Source organism: Vitis vinifera, chromosome 18 (genome assembly GCF_030704535.1).
Source record: "Vitis vinifera cultivar Pinot Noir 40024 chromosome 18, ASM3070453v1".
Taxonomy (NCBI): Eukaryota; Viridiplantae; Streptophyta; class Magnoliopsida; order Vitales; family Vitaceae; genus Vitis; species Vitis vinifera.
Genome location: NC_081822.1, coordinates 28268681 through 28285439, shown reverse-complemented (window position 1 = coordinate 28285439; position 16759 = coordinate 28268681). Strand labels below are relative to the sequence as shown.

General features: G+C 30.8%; 1 protein-coding gene across 1 annotated transcript; it reads left to right on the top strand.

Annotated features, from left to right (window-relative positions):
- The first annotated feature begins 13132 nt into the window (after positions 1-13132).
- LOC100266605 (transcription factor TCP8) lies at positions 13133-14743 on the top strand. The gene has a single exon (XM_002272192.5). It carries the CDS (start codon positions 13507-13509, stop codon positions 14572-14574), a length of 1068 nt encoding a protein of 355 aa, XP_002272228.1. The 5' UTR covers positions 13133-13506; the 3' UTR covers positions 14575-14743.
- The last annotated feature ends 2016 nt before the right edge of the window (positions 14744-16759 follow it).

Genomic DNA, 16759 nt, shown 5'->3' with positions numbered 1-16759 from the left:
TACCAATGTGATTGTCATTAAATCTGGTATCAAATGAGACATGTTTAATTTATTTGGCCAATTAGATTGTCTTCTATACTTGTTAAGGATGATGTAGAATTTTTATTTTAAAAAAAATACCATGTCTACGTATTTTTTTGGATTTATATTGCAAGTGTCACTATTTTGACCAATGCTAAATATTTTGTAGAATGATGCTAGTTTATTTTAATTTTGCTATAAAATGGGACATGATTAATTTCTTTAGTTAATTGGAATACATTCTAGACATTAATAGGATATCGCTTAATTTTTATTGAGACGTTTTAGCACTTCTAGGTATCTATTCTAGGTTTATTTTGTGAATGCCCTTGTATTACCTTGTTACTGAAAGTCTTGTTTGTTGTTGATAATTTAACTTCCTTAGGCATGGTTTTAGGTTGCTTTAAATTTTGTTTTACATTGTAGATATATTATATATACTAGATGAATTCTCTTTCATATTCTTATTCCTCTTTTGACATGTTATTTAGAATTAATATATGAGTGTTCTTTACCCTGCTTGTTGTGTATTATTTCATCTTACCTCACTTCTTTACTCTTTATTTTGGATTTGATTGTGTGTAATATGAGACCTTGCCTATGATATTGCATTCATTAAGCTAATCCCTTTGGTCTTATGAAAATGCTTGATATGTTATCAAGGTATGCTTCCTCTATCCTTTATTTACTTAATTCCATGGACATGTATGCCCTGTTTTTATATATTTCTTGCTTGATTACATCTGGTTGTGCTATGATCATTTCTTATATTCTTGATTTTAGTGGATTGAATGTTGTGTGTATTATAGGACATTTTCTATATTATACTTGTTGAACTAACCCTATTATTTTATGGAAGCGATTTGGATTGCAATTGCAATTGTTCCTTCTTTTTTCTTTTATGCTTGAGTTCACTTGATATGTATGTTTTGAGTGAGTAGTATTTTGCTAGTCTTTTTTTATTATCACCTTTGCCTTATTCTTATTCTTTGGTATCCATGATTTATCAATAAATTGTGATAATTACCTCAACTTGATAAATAGAAACCTTTATTTAGGCTTAGAGGAGTGCTACCTTATGGTACCTTCTTGATAGGTAACCTGATGCCCAAACTTATACTCGGTTTTCAAAGACATGCTTTTTCAAATAAGAAGTCATTTTTTTATGGTTTTATTTCTTATTTTGTTTTTCATTTAAAAAAAAACCAGAAGTAATTGGTGACTTCAATTTTTACAAAATCAAATTTTCCTTAAAAAACGAGTCTTGTCATCGAGTGGGGACGCATGTAAAAAATGTGGGTCCATAATGAGGTGACCATATATGTGATCCAGATGTTCTCATATCAAATTAAATTGAAATAATAGGTATTAAGGGTATCGTAGATCACGAAAACCAAAGGTTTCCCTCTTGATTTCTCCCTTCCCTAGATCTTGGCACGTAAGGTTATTGAATCATCTCTTGAGGGGTGGAGGCTAAGGTTCCTTTATGGGGTTTGAATAGCAAGAACACATAAAAAAGTTTGAAACCTCTAAGGGTTTATATAGGATTCTTTGTGGGCTTGAGTGACTTGACCTCAACTTGAGTTTGGATCACTTAATCAAGTCCATTAGGTTGTATAGCCATATAAGACTACAATTAATTAATTAGACTATTTCAGATTAACCAATGATAAGCTATTATGCAACTTTATGTTTTAAAAAAAACATCATTATGTACACATATGAATGAGGAAATCAAATATTTGAAATTGTCACCAATGAATATGAGCTTGAGTGGGATCATTGAGACTTGTATGAAAATACTAGTTCCCTCAAAATCCAATTTTTAAGTTGACTCAACATCCTACTAGAGAGAGTCAACTATACTCCAATGTCCTATAATATTAAAACAAGATATAAACTCAGACCCCTGACATGTTACCCACTACATGCAAACTCCTTATGAATTGGTATATGTTATCTAAAGAAGTATATGCTATCAACCTCTCCAAATTACCTCTTCAATCCTTAAGTTTTAGATTCTCCCAATATGTGATCAAGAAACACACTCTATCTCTCAAAGGGCATATGTCATAAGGAATTACAATGACAATAGTTTTCCAAATCATATATCCTTAGGATCACTTAAGGTGACATATTGTCTAAAATCTACAAGATATCATGATGCCTATTTTAAGAATACCTGTTGTCTATCACCTACCTTAATCATAAGTTATGCAACCTGTAAGGAATATTTGACTAGGTTAGTGTCTCACCCATAGGATAAAGCTATTGAATACCTCTAAGGCTAGGTTGATATTCTTTAATGGCTGAGAGCTCACACAACATGGTAGCTTGGTGAATCATGACCACCCAATAACTGATGTTGTGATTCAAAATAGGCTTTATTCAATGTACAACCATTCAAACTAGTGCATTTACCATGGGAAAACTATCTCGATAACTAAGACAAGTCATCCCTCCAATTGGAAGGTAGTTCATTAAAATCTTTAATGGATTGCCTAAATTCATACAACAATTATCACAAACATGAATAGAAAAGGGAACTAGAATCATAATTAATAAATTTATTAATGATATTGTATTTTGTTACATCATGTCATATTTTCAAGGGTTTTATCCTAACACTAGCTCACAGACCACTTAACCATTGATTTGACTATCCAAAGGTCATTTTTAAAGTAAAAGGACTCCAAAAATGTTGAAATTTTTTTTATCAAATTTGTATGATAAGAATTGATATCCTTAATATGTAGGGTGACAATTGATAAAATTGAAAATTAAGTACTAAAAAACCTTTATGTTGAATTATAAGTGTTGATTCAATAAAAGGACGAAAGTGTTTAGTATTACTTAGGTGTAAATTGTTAATTATTTTCATAAACACAAAAATGATATTTTTATGGTATTTAAGATTTTTTTTTCCATACAAAAAATTTCTTTTACTTAGAAATTAAATTTTAATTTCAAAGTTAATTGTAATTTCTATATGTGGGATTGATTTTCTTTTAAAAGTTATTTTTTTCCTATTTGGTATTTAAGAATTTTTTTCCATAAAAAAATTTCTTTTACTTAAAATTTGTCCTTGTTTAGAAATTAATTTTAATTTCTAAGTTAATTGTAATTTGGGGATTGATTTTCTTCTAAAAGTCTTTTTTTTTTTCTATCTGATATTCTTTTCTCATAAGAATCTTATCCTTATCATTATAAGTTTCTTATAATAGGAAATATTTTGTGAAATAGTAGCTCCATAGTCTATTTATATGAGTGACTTTTTTGAATTTTTTAAACTTGTTAAGTTTGGTAATAAAAAAAAAGTAAAAAAAGAAGAAAAATCTCCTACCCTTTTACTGTGAAGAGATAGCCAAATTGAAGAGATGTGGGTCATTTATCCTTGTAATGGTCCTCATGTTGTGCTTAGGTTTGTTCTATATATACTATTTATATTTATAATTTAAATTCTATGTATTATATTCATGGTTCTTTAGTTATAATTTTAGGTTTTTCATTTTTTTATTACTTGAAAATTATGCAAGCATATTATTTTTTATGTAATAAAGTATGTTTTAACAAATCAATTCGAAACATTAGGCTAACCTATTTATCAAATATGATTACTACTTCCACTACAAGAAATTTTACTTTTCCAAGCTAATATACAATTGTTGGAATAAACATTTACTAATGAATAATCTTAACAACAGTTAGGAAAAGTTATATTTGCAAAAGTTTGTCAATGAGAATTTTCCATCGCTAATAAAAAATTGCTATTATCAATGGATAACTTATTTATTAAATATGATTGCTACTTCCATTACAATAAATTTTACTTTTCCTAGTTGATATATATTGTTGGAATAAATATTTACTAACAGATAATCTCGATGTATGGTAGTTGGGGAAAAGTGTGTGTGTGTTTTGTTAAAATAAAATTATTATAAATTAATTAATTTTAATTCTTGTGTATTTTTCATAATAATTAAATATATAAATTTATAAATAAAATTATCAATATTTTAAAATAAAAATAATTTTACATGTATCATCATTTCTTTTATGTTATTGAATACATTCAAATTAGATAAATCTTTATAAAATGTACTTTTAAATTCTGAATATTATTATTGAATGTCACAAATTATGTCATATATCTATATATATATATATATATATATATATATATCAATTTCTTTAATAAAACCACTCCAAAATTTTCATTATCACTTTTTATATCATTTGTTTAAATTTTTTTTTCAATATTTGTATGAATTTCGATCAATTTTCATCTCATTGATATTTTGTATCAGAATATCCATTGATATTTCTCAATATATCCCAACATATCTTTGAAAATCAATACTTTTGTCTCAATATATCCCATATATATATATAATAAGAAATTATTTAAATTCTGAAAAGATTTCTAGAGTAAATATATTTACAATATTTTTGCCAATGAGTATTTGTTCTTGCAATTAGTGTCGGTAAATAGTTACATATAAATGATGGACAATTCAATTTGCGACGAAATATGCGTGTTAAAAATTTGTAATAGTTTAAATCTATTGCAAAAATAAATCTAAGTGAATTGATATATAATTAAATGAGATATATGATTTTAAGAGACAATATATGTTATTTTTACTACTATCATTTTTTTTTTTTGTGAAAAATAACACAATAAATATACAAATATACTTGGTTTTAACAATAAATCTATAACACAATCAAGTAAATTGATTATTTGAAGCATACATTAACATATTCTCATGGTTTACTATTTTGTTTCAGTTACCAAGGAAGTGGTTAGCCAAAATGTTGGAAGATGTTGCAACAATCAATCTAAACTCGGAAGTTGTAATCCTGGCAAAGATGATGATCCAGATGGTGGAAAATGTTGGACATACTGTATTTTAGATTGTACTAAGGGAGGCTTTTGCAAGAAATTACCTAAGGATCCTATTTGTCATTGTTATCGTTGATGGCATGCTTTTCATTAAATAATATCAATAATCTCTCAATCTTAATAATAATATAAATAATATCCCTCAAATGATGCATAATTTTGGAAATAAAGCATCTCTCCTTCTAATAAGAGTCATTTTTATGAAGGTACTTGAAACTTTCTTTTGTCACTGCTAATGTTGATGACATGTTTTGTCTTTGAATAATATGAATAATATCTCTTCATAATACCAATAAAATTTATGAATCATAATTATCATATTTTCAATGTCATGGACATATGGGTGTAATGTTTCTTGTGCAATTGCTTACAATAACAATAACAATAATAATAAGATCTTATCATTTTGAAAAATCTATTTCATTAAAGTCCTTAATTTTGTTTAATTAACATCTATGCATTATTTACACAAAAGCAAGAATAGGTTATATGGGATCATGCCATTTGTATCATTTTCTCCATCATTTAGATCTTATTTTGTAAATTATATTTTATTAAAACCTTTAATATAAATGGTTAATTCAAATCTAAGCATTGTTTATAAGAAAGAAATAATTAAACATTTTATTTGTGTAACATAGGTTATATGGGATCATACCATTTGTATTATTTTGTTCATCATGCATTTAGATCTTATTTTTCAAATTATATTTTATTAAAATGTTTAATATAAATGGTTAATTCAAATCTAAGTATTGTTTATAAGAAAGAAACAATTAAACATCTTATTTGTGCTATATATATATATATATATATATATATATATATATATATATTAAGAATTATATATCATACCATAATTTGTGGGTCACACCATCACTAAAATGTAGGTGACACAATAGCTAGAATCTTAATGAAGTAATATGTGACTTCAACTAAAATATAATCAATTAATAACAATCTAAACTATTATTCTCTATAATTCTAAATTTCATAATTTGTTAATTCGTTATTTTAGTTTCATTAGAATCCACAATTATGAAATTTTTATGACTACCAAATTTTACTTTATGAATTAGTATGGACTTAATTTGTCTAACATTTGTGGTAAAAAAAAAAAAATCACAATAATTAGGACATAAGACATACATTGGAAACCACTTGTAGAAATCCCTATAGGGTTCAGTTAACTTTATATAGAGCAAACCCACCTAATATGAAAAGCAAGTACATGTGCGCATTTACTCGTCTTAAACACAACCTTCTCCCAAGAGACATACACTAGTCAACACCTACTCTTTTCTTTTAAGTTTACAACACAACAACTCATGCTTCTTACTGGAAACCTTATGAATATAAGCAGATTAGACAAACCCACTAATGCCTTTCCACTGAAGGGACTTTCAAGTAATTTCCAACTTTATTTATTTATTTATTTATTCAATATAGTTTAGGAATAATGGTGAATTAATGGTGAAGTATAGTTTAGGGTACACTTCCCTCAATTTCTTGATCTCATTTATCGTTTGAGCACGCTTATAGTTGTTGGGAATACTTTGATATCTCCATTCCCCTTCTTGTACCATTAGGATGCATGTAAATTTTTCCATAGGGCTCTCTAGATCTATACACAGTAGAAGCAATAACATATAAAAACTTTGATCTAGAGATGAGGTGACCATACATGTGATCCAAATGTTCTCAAACAAATTAAATTGAAAGAAGAAGCATCAAAGGTGTCGTAGATCACAAAAATCATAGGTCCTCCCCTTGATTTTTCTCTTTCGTAGATCTTAGCACCTAAGGTGATTGAATCTGAAAACTAAACTCTAGTAGGGTAACACCTAAAGGAGAAGTGAATGGGTATAATTAAAAAATTTAAATAAATATTTGTATGTTATAACTAACTTTTCCCTATGAGTAATTAGGGATTATCAATTCTTTCCACAATAGGCAATGCAAACAAGATAATAAAGATATGCAATGATACACATGGATTTTTATGTGAAAAACCCCCACACTATTGTGGAAATAAAAAATCATGAGGTCTAAGACTGTTAATCTAAATCCACCATATGAGATCAAGTTACATAGATTTACTTGGCCACTTAATCCTAAAGACTTACTCTTCAATACCTACAACTTAATCCATGTATGCGACGTAGCAACCTCCGATTGCTCCAATGAATACACTTTAGTTCACTTGAACTCTCACAAAGGAGTTTACATAACACACATTAACGATCAATTAAAAATAACTTAAGGGAATGCATTGCATCAACTTGTAGTACTTATCTTCCAATCTTGTAACATGCACACATAAAGAAAACTTTACCAAAGGTAAAGCAATATGTGGGATAAAATAATATCAAGACAACAAAATAGGATAGTTGGAGATTTTTCTCAATGCATTGTGAAAGCATGAATGAGGAATAGATTCTGGTAGCGACACAAATGTACAAAGCAAAGCTTGAGATGAATATAAATGCATACAAATCAACCAAAAATAATAGAAGCTTGATAAGGCACAATAGATCAATAGTAAAGCACAAATGTTTATCTCCAACCAAAAAGTAGGCGGTGAAGATCATGGGAAGAAACTTTATGACTTAGAATAGTTTTAGAGAGATAGACAAATAAAAAGGAAATATATATTTTGCAAGAAATATTCGCGTATCTTTCTTAAACTTTTAAGGTATGCTTTCAATAATTGATTTGGTTTCCTCCAATATTTCAATTAATTTCCCTTAAGAATTAAATGAATTAAATCAATATAAAAAATGAATTAAACAATTCAAAAAGAAATATCTTCCCCTAAAGAATATCTTCATATCTATTCTCTAAATCTCCCCCTGAATTGACAAGAAAGATTACAAGTAACGTTTCTCAATTAACTCTCAATTTTAAAATTCTCCCCCTATTTAACAATAATGACATGATGAAATGATCTCCTTTTTTTTTGTCACAAAATTGGCAAAGTATATAAAACATGAACTAGAAAGCACATAAAGACAAAGGAGAAAGGTAAAAATCAACATCATATATGTCTTTATATATATATATATATATATATATATATATATATATGTATCTTAAAAACTGATTTTGGATACAAGAGATATACAATAATAGAACAATACATATATATATATATATGTATATAACATCTAAGCATTAGGAGGAGGCAAAGGAGGAGTGGAGCTCGAAGCACCTTGAAAATGGATCCACGAGATAATATATGAAAGCTGACATTGGATCTCATGGAGCTGAGTGTCTTGTGAGTCCATTCTCAGGTGAAGACATGTCATGGAATCCATCATCTCTCTAGTAGTCGGGTCAACCAAGGTCGATGCAATATGAGAAGCTTGGGATGAACTAGCATGATTGCAACTGGAGTGAGTCCTCGGAGTTAGCTCTAGAAAATCTACTTTTGGAACGGGAGTGTCCTACTCCATTGCTTGGATCTCATCCTCCTCTACAAGAGCCTCATGTGTCTCTTCCTAAGCTGGTGCAGTTGGAGCGACATCCTAAGGACCATGGGGAGTAGGGGGTGCCATGGTACCATACACATGGCTACAGTGCTTGGCCTAGGAGCTCCCATCCAAGAAGGCATGAGAAGCCTAGACCCCCCTAGAGTGGGATTGATCTCGAATCTAACATCCTTTGAGATCCGAGAAATAAGGAGAGCTAATGGAAGTTGATCATGGCTTGAAATCTTCAACATAGCAATGAGGTTGGCTTTAGTTTCAATTTACTTAGACTTTCTTAAGTTACTACCGATGATGTCAATGGGGTGGCTAAACCCCCACTTATGGTGCAAGATTGTTCAAATGTATTTTTATCTTCATTTTAAACCCAATTTGGGGTAACCACCTATTTAAAATCTTTTAAATTTTATTATATTAAAATAATTATAAATCAATCAATAAATGAACAGTTCATAAATTCTTACATTTTATTTTTATGAGAAATAAAACTTATATTTCTATTTTATACATGTCCTAAAAAAAAGTTAAAATAATTTCATATAGACTTCACCTATCTTTAAAGAAAATCTTTCAAAGTTGTAACCAATTATCGATAAACATATTTTATATATCTTTAAATATTTTAAAAATAACTTTGTTTTGTTTTCTATTATTTTTCATATATATATATATATATATATATATATATATATTATTTTTTAAACCAAAAAATAAAAAATAATTAAAATATATTGTAGTTTATTTTATATTTATAAGAATACAAAATTATTTTCTATTTTCAAATTATCAAACATCTTTTCATCGATCTTTTCTCTTTCTAACAAAAAAAAAAAACTATTTTTGAAAATAATTTTCAAGCATACCCTTGATATCCCTAGTTCAACTAAAGTTTATAAATTCATGTAGGGACAAAATGAATTCTTCACGTGGAAGAAGATCACAGGCCAGTCCCATGTGGGGGTCTACATGAAATCAATCATTTTGCAAAGACCCACACACACACAATCCCCTTCCAATGGTGCACCCAACCTCTGGGATGAGTTGTACATATCTAATACTTTTTAACAACATTATTAGATGAGGAAGATGATGGGCCCATGACTTGGGATTGTGGATTATTAGCTGACTTTTTCAAACCTATTCCCACAGCCAGTAGGCACTAAACTTTAATAAAGTATAAGATAAATGCATAAAGAAGAGTGGTGGGGTAAGGTGGGAGTTGACTGGCTGATGAGAGAGCTGGTGTTGAAAGTGTTTATTTGCTGGTTTTGGTTTGAAAACACTGTATATAAAAGAAGAAAAAGGAAAAAGAGAGAAGAATAATGTAATGAAATGGGGGGGAAGGGGGAGTGGGGCTGTATTGGGATGAGCTGTCTCACTGCATTATTACGCATTAGATGCTCATCTGAGCTGTCTGCCTTTCTGTCCTCAACGCACACCCCATCTCATCTATTTACAAGTACATTCACTTTTGGTTCCCTGGTGAACTTTCCTTTGGGAGAGAGAGAGAGAGAGAGAGAGAGAGAGAGAGAGTTTTTACCTTTCAACAAGTAAACAACCTTTGGCTTGGCTTTTTCTACTGGTAAAAATTTTCCTGCCCTACTGAAATTGTAAGCCCTTATTTAGAATAATTTTAATTTTATTTCTATTTTATGTTATTTTTAGAGACAAAATCTCCCTACCCAGGTATGCCACGTGAACATATTTGATGTCTTGCAATCATGTATTTGTATTTTGTCATTTTTTGTAATTAATTGACTATAAAAGCTAAATAAATAAATTCATTAAAATATTATTTTAGTTTTTATTTCTTTAAATTTTTAGAAAAGTTTTTCTAAATTGTTTTTAAATTCAAACAACTTTCTTTTCTAGTTAATTTTAAACAAACTATAAACTGTAAATTGATGGATATACCACATGAGCATGCTAACATGGTGCTTGATCAAACCTTTCATAATAGGAAGATTGTCACCTTAAAGTCATTGATTAATTTCTTTAATTCAAAGTAAAAAATGGTTTATTAAGCTTTAAAAACTACTTTTGGTTATGAAAAAGTCATTTTAAATAATATTTTGTTGAGCGGATGTAAGCTTAATGCTAACATAATAACATAAAAAAATTTTAAAAAAAATTCATACATAAAAATATATGATATTTTAATAAAATTAATTTAATCACTCGTGTGTATGTATTTGTAGATAAGAGATAATTCTATTATATTATAGAGGACATAAAAACTAATATCACTATCCAGCCATGAAACATCCAAGCTTAATGTTAATTAGAAATTTGAGATAATTTCTAATGTATTAAATAAGATGTTTTAAAGTATAAAATTTTAGGAAAAAAATTTGAATAAAATTTGAAGGATAATGTTTTTGTTAAAGTTTAAAAAATTTAAAATATAAAATTTTCTTATGAATTAAACAAAAATCTTATCTTTATGGAGAATGGCTTTTGGTCAAACATTCATTTACAAATTATAATTTTGCCACTTGTTTAATGGCTTGAAAATAATTCTCACAAAATTATATTATTCTATTTTTCAAAATGAGAACAATATATAAATAGAAAATTCATAATTTGGTCATATTCAACTTTTAAAATAGTTATTTTTTAAGATGGAAAAACCAATTATTGTATAATTTATGAAATGATCCATTTTCAAGATTTCTTTTGAGACTACTATTGAAAATGTTTATAAAACATGACATTTTTAGATTTTCATTTTTGCTAAGTCTAGTTTTCCATTTTGGTTGCTAAAGAACTTTCACTTAATATTTCTTGCCACATTCTTTTGGGAAAAAGTTCATCGGTGATTTGGGTGTTTGGTAAATCAATTTAATAACTTAAAGTGGTTTAATAACTTATATATTAAGTTATTAAGGAAATTAAGTATGTTTAATAAAATAACTTAATAGTATGACTTGAAGTGAAAAATAACTTTAAGTAATAAGTAAAAATAATTAACTTTTTTTTTAGTCCATATTTTCATTTTATCTTTCTACTCTCGTTTATTGTAATTACCTCTATAATCTCTTTTATTATTCCACAACCTCTATTATTACTCGATATTTTTTACCCTAATTATAATTTATGAATATAAATATATCAATTTGATGATTTAGAATAAATTTTAAATTAATTTTATCAAATAACTTTAATGCTTAAAGTAAAAATTAAATAATAAATTTTAAGTTTTTAACTTAAAATTAATTTAAATAATTGAGTAATAAGTATTAAGTTATATCAAACACTTCTAAGTATCATTTTGACGTTATACATAAAGCACCATTAACAAAAGAAATAGGTTACCTACAATTTGAAAAGACCTAAGTAAAATACCACCTACTTCTATAATTCTAATACTCAAAATCCTTAAAATTCAATCTTCAAATAAGGAAAAAAACATGTAGATTTCCTAAAAAGACCACTTCAATTTCTTCTAGAATAGAAGAATTAATTATCTACTTTCACCAACAGGTAAATAATTAAAATATTGAGGAATATCAAAAATAAAAAAAAAAGGAAATTCATCATATCTATCTTCATACAATGAACACTTAGTGCATAAATAGAAAAGTTTGAGATGGACTTCATAGCATAAAGTGTTCACAAGCGGGGACTATTTAGACTTGATTATCGTCATCATCATAATCGTCATTATCATCCATAACACATAAGCCAGTAGAAAAGCAAAAAAGGAAGCACCTAATGAGCTAAAGCCAATCAGTGGAAAAAGACTTTTGGTAAAGAAATTTTATTGAATGACCTCGTTTGCTTGGATGTTTCCAGCTTTTCCTACGTAAAAAGTCCAAGCCAACAGTATTTAGAAATGCATTTTTTTTCTTCTAATGGTTATCCACAGGTGGTTAAATTAAGAAGAACACAGCCATTTGATAGCTGCAACTCTTCAAAGGCCAACCTATACCTAGCCGTTCATGGCAATCAGATAAAAATTCCCCACCATGTTTAATCAAAATATATGGTGAAATAAATTGGAAATATTAAAAAAAAAAAAAAGATAAGAAATAATATTTGCAATATCATTTATGTTTTTTATTTTGGGTCCGATTATGATACATAAATATACTTTTTGATATTTATTAAAAGGACATTATCAATCAGATGGTATCATATATATATATATATTCTCAAGTCTCATTGTCTGCATCTTAATCTCATTTATTTTTATTCTCGTTCAACGACCTAGATTACATCATACATATTCGATCGATAATCAAAATATTTTGTTACCACCATGTTATCTTAGTATTTTTCTTTCACTTTTCTCTTTTAACAAAAGATGTATTTGGACTCAGAGTTTTCATATAGGAATCAAAGTGTTATGTTGGAAAAATAAAAGTGAACAAAATTACATCTTATGATGGAAGCATTAAAAGTTTTTCTACCTCCTTCACCATCTTGTTTTTAAATTTGAGTAAAATGCAAGAAAGAATAAATAATAAAAATGTATTGATTTTTTTCCCCTTTATATCACTACTTGCTACTAATGTTCTAGAAGTAAAGGGAATTGGCGGATCAGAGTGCTAATGATTTTAGTTTAAATCAAAAGTTAAAAGTTAGTCTAAATCCAAGATGTTCACCTGAGACTGATTCTACTTGATTGATCATTCATTCATCACCTGAGACTGATGGTATAGATAAGTATTATTGTTTGAAGCATGTGAAATTGGAAAGCAATGGGATCCGAAGGGTTGAACCATGAGGGGAGAGTGTAAACCAGCGGTTACCAGCATTCATCCAATTGACATTCCTGGCAATGACCCCACGAGTGGGACACTGCTCCACTTACAGGTCCGCACCTGCAACCACTTGGACCCCACACTCCACCCACAAACAAGTAAACAACCACATCCCTCTCTTCTTCTCCCTTTAGTTTTATAGCCTCCCCCACAGGGTCATACCTGCTTCTCCCTTGCAACGCCAGTCAACCACACGCCACACAAAACCCAAACCCCACTCGCCCCTCCTTCCTCCTTCCCTCCCTGTACACAAACAACAAATTCTATGTTAGCGTATTAGATTCATTCAAATATGAAGGCGGATACAAGGATCAGATGCTGTTAAATGGAGTCTTTAAACAATAATCGAAGTGGGCAGAGCCAGGAAGAAGCTTCACTCAACCTCGTCACTCCTTTTCAAAGTCAATCTCAGCAGCTGGGACATGGGTCTGATGACCCAGACCCAGACCGCCATGGTCCATACATGGGCTCCATCTCAATCCAACCTACTGCTTCTACATCCTCTAAGCCTGCGTCCTCTTCTGTCAAGAGGTCCACCAAGGACCGCCACACCAAGGTCGACGGCAGGGGACGGCGCATCCGTATGCCAGCTATCTGTGCCGCGAGGGTTTTTCAGCTGACTAGAGAATTGGGCCACAAGTCTGATGGTGAAACTATAGAGTGGCTTTTGCAGCAAGCCGAGCCGGCCATTGTGGCGGCCACTGGAACCGGCACGATTCCGGCGAACTTTTCGACTCTCAACGTATCTCTCCGCAGCAGCGGCTCCACCATCTCGGCGCCACCCTCGAAGTCGGCTCCCCACTCGTTTCATGGTGGTTTAGGCCTCTTTGACGACGGCGGCGGCGATCCAAGCCGGAGAATCTTGGGGTTTCATCATCAGCTGTATCCTCATCTAGGAACCGGCGGTGCAACCTCGTCTTCGCTAACAAAGCCTGCGGCGCCCGGGCCTCAAGATCACGAACAGGGTTCTTCTCCGGCGGCGACGCACTGTTCAGCTCGACCTGCTCCGGCCATGTGGGCAGTTGCACCTGCCACCAGCAACGGCGGCAGCGCTTTCTGGATGCTGCCGGTGACTACCAGCGTTAGCACCTCAACCGCCGGAGTTGGGGCCTCGGAGCCTCAGATTTGGCCGTTTGCAACGGGCGGAGGGCAGTACAGAGTGAATTTCTCGGGTGGGGTGAGTCCAATCCAACTGGGTCCAATGGTTCTGCAACAGCCACAAGGGTCTCAGCAACTGGGATTGGGACTATCAGATATCAACATGGGAATGCTGAATGCTTATAACAGCAGTAGGGTTGATTTGGGGATGAATTTGGAACAGCATCAGCATCAGAACCAGCCTCCTCAAGGTAGTGAAGACAGTGGAGATGAAGATGCTGCTGAGTCTCAATGATTTCAAGTTAATTGCTTCTTTCTTTCGGCTTTGCTAGAGCTTTTGGGAGTGGTTTATCAGCCATGACTCCTAGCTTTTTGTGTATGTCCTTTGCTTTTGTAGCAGTAGCTATTATTGATTGTTGACTGCATTAAAGAGTTGAAGGAATGGAATTTCTTTTCACTTCAAATGCCTCTAATCACATCATTTCCAACCCGGATAATTGATCAATAATATCAACAATTTGGATTTTGTTTGTACTTAAAGAAGCTGAGAACACCCGGGTGCTCAATCTAAAATTGAGTTTATGCCGAATAATCACTAGTAAAAAAAAATTAATCTTTGAGGTGACGCCTAAACATTTTGACTTATTGACACTTCTAGACGGTGTTCTTACTACCATTGTCAAGACAGTTAATAAGCAATACTTAATAAGCATCATCATTAAATTATAATCACTTTTCTATGATCAAAGATAATAGTATCTAGTCTATGGGTTCATGTTTCTAGCTCTTTATTGAAAATTTCTAAAGTAACAAAGTTGCTTTATATTCACATTTTGCATCTACCTAGTCGGTGGCGATACTCTGAATTATTAGGAAAAATGTTCTATTTGTATCAAAAACTCGTTTTAAACCTATTTTCTAAAAACAAAAAAATGTTTAGCCTATTATTATGTTAAAAATAATAATTTAAACCTATTTATTAGCAAAAAAAGGTGATTTCAAACTATTTACATCTTTAGGAATGTAATTTAAATTTATTTTCATTTTTAAGGAAATCAATTTATTCATCTTTTCATAAAATAACTTCAGCTCTTTCTAATTTTCAGAAAAATGATTTTTAACTTTTCATATTTTTGGGAATGATTTCACCCTTTTGATTTTCAAAAGAATCGGTTTTTAATTTTTATATTTAGAAAAAAATGATTTCAGTGTTGAAAAACAACGATTTCAATTTTTATTTATAGAAAATACTTTCGTTTTTTATTAACAAAAAATGCCCTTGTATAGAAAAACGGTTTTGATTGTTTATGCTTTGACCTTTTCTAGATGGTGCCAAACCAAGCACCACATTTCAACTCTAAAACAAAAAAGGATGGTTAGAAGAGCTTTGCGGGGTGGGGGATGGTTGGTCAATCAGGCCAAACCTCTATTTAATGATTAAGTCAATCATGACTAGAAGATTAGAAGTGCTTATCATGGTCTGGATGTTTCCAGATCAAATCCTGGTGGTGAAGAAGGTTGTTGAAGTTGTTGAAATTCTTGCAAACTTGTTGATCTTCCTCCTGATGACTCTACCTTGAAGCTAGGTGTTAGGAAACCCCAAATTGCTCCATTGCTAAGCCCTAAATTACTAAGGTGCATTTAATCCTATCTTAAGCTTTCTAGATCTAAGCACAATGGAAACTTTGGTATTCAAAAACCAAAAAAAAAAACTAAAGATTTAGAAAAAATGTCATCCTTATGATCCGAATGTTCCTAGATCAATTCCTTTTGGTGTAGAAAGTGTCATATGTGTAGAAGATATCGTAAACTTTGTTATCTTCCACCCGATGAGTCCTCCTTGGGTCTAGGCACTAAGATGGTGGAGATCTCAGGTTTGGAGGTTAGGATTCTCTCTTTGGACTACTTGGAGAGAATGACAAGACTAGAAAACCCAACCCCTAAGGGGGTATTTATAAGCTTCTTATTAGGCTTAAGTGACTTAAACCCACCATGGACTTAAGGTAATTTAATCGAACCCAAAAAGGTTACTAATTGATTAATTAACCTAATAAAACTCTAATTAACCAATTAACCCAGTTCAAAGATATGATACACTTACCCATGTGCAACTTTTCGTAATTACTAAAACACCCTTATGCACATAAGTGAACTAAAAACCCATCCAACCCTCATAAACCATTTCATCAAGAAATATGAGCTTAAGCAGGGACCATAAGGATCCATAGGACAATATTGGCTCCTTTAGAATCCAATTCTAAAGTTGATTCAACATCTAACTATAGAGAGTCAACTATACTCTAGTACCCTATGTATATTACAATGAGACACTAAGTGCTCGGATAAGTGACCTGCTATCCACTGTATACAATCTCTCCATATATTGGTCATCCATAGTCTAACAAGGTAAAAAGTATTAGCCTTTCAAGACCACCTCTACAATCCTTGAGTTACAGACCCTCCTATTATATGATCAAATA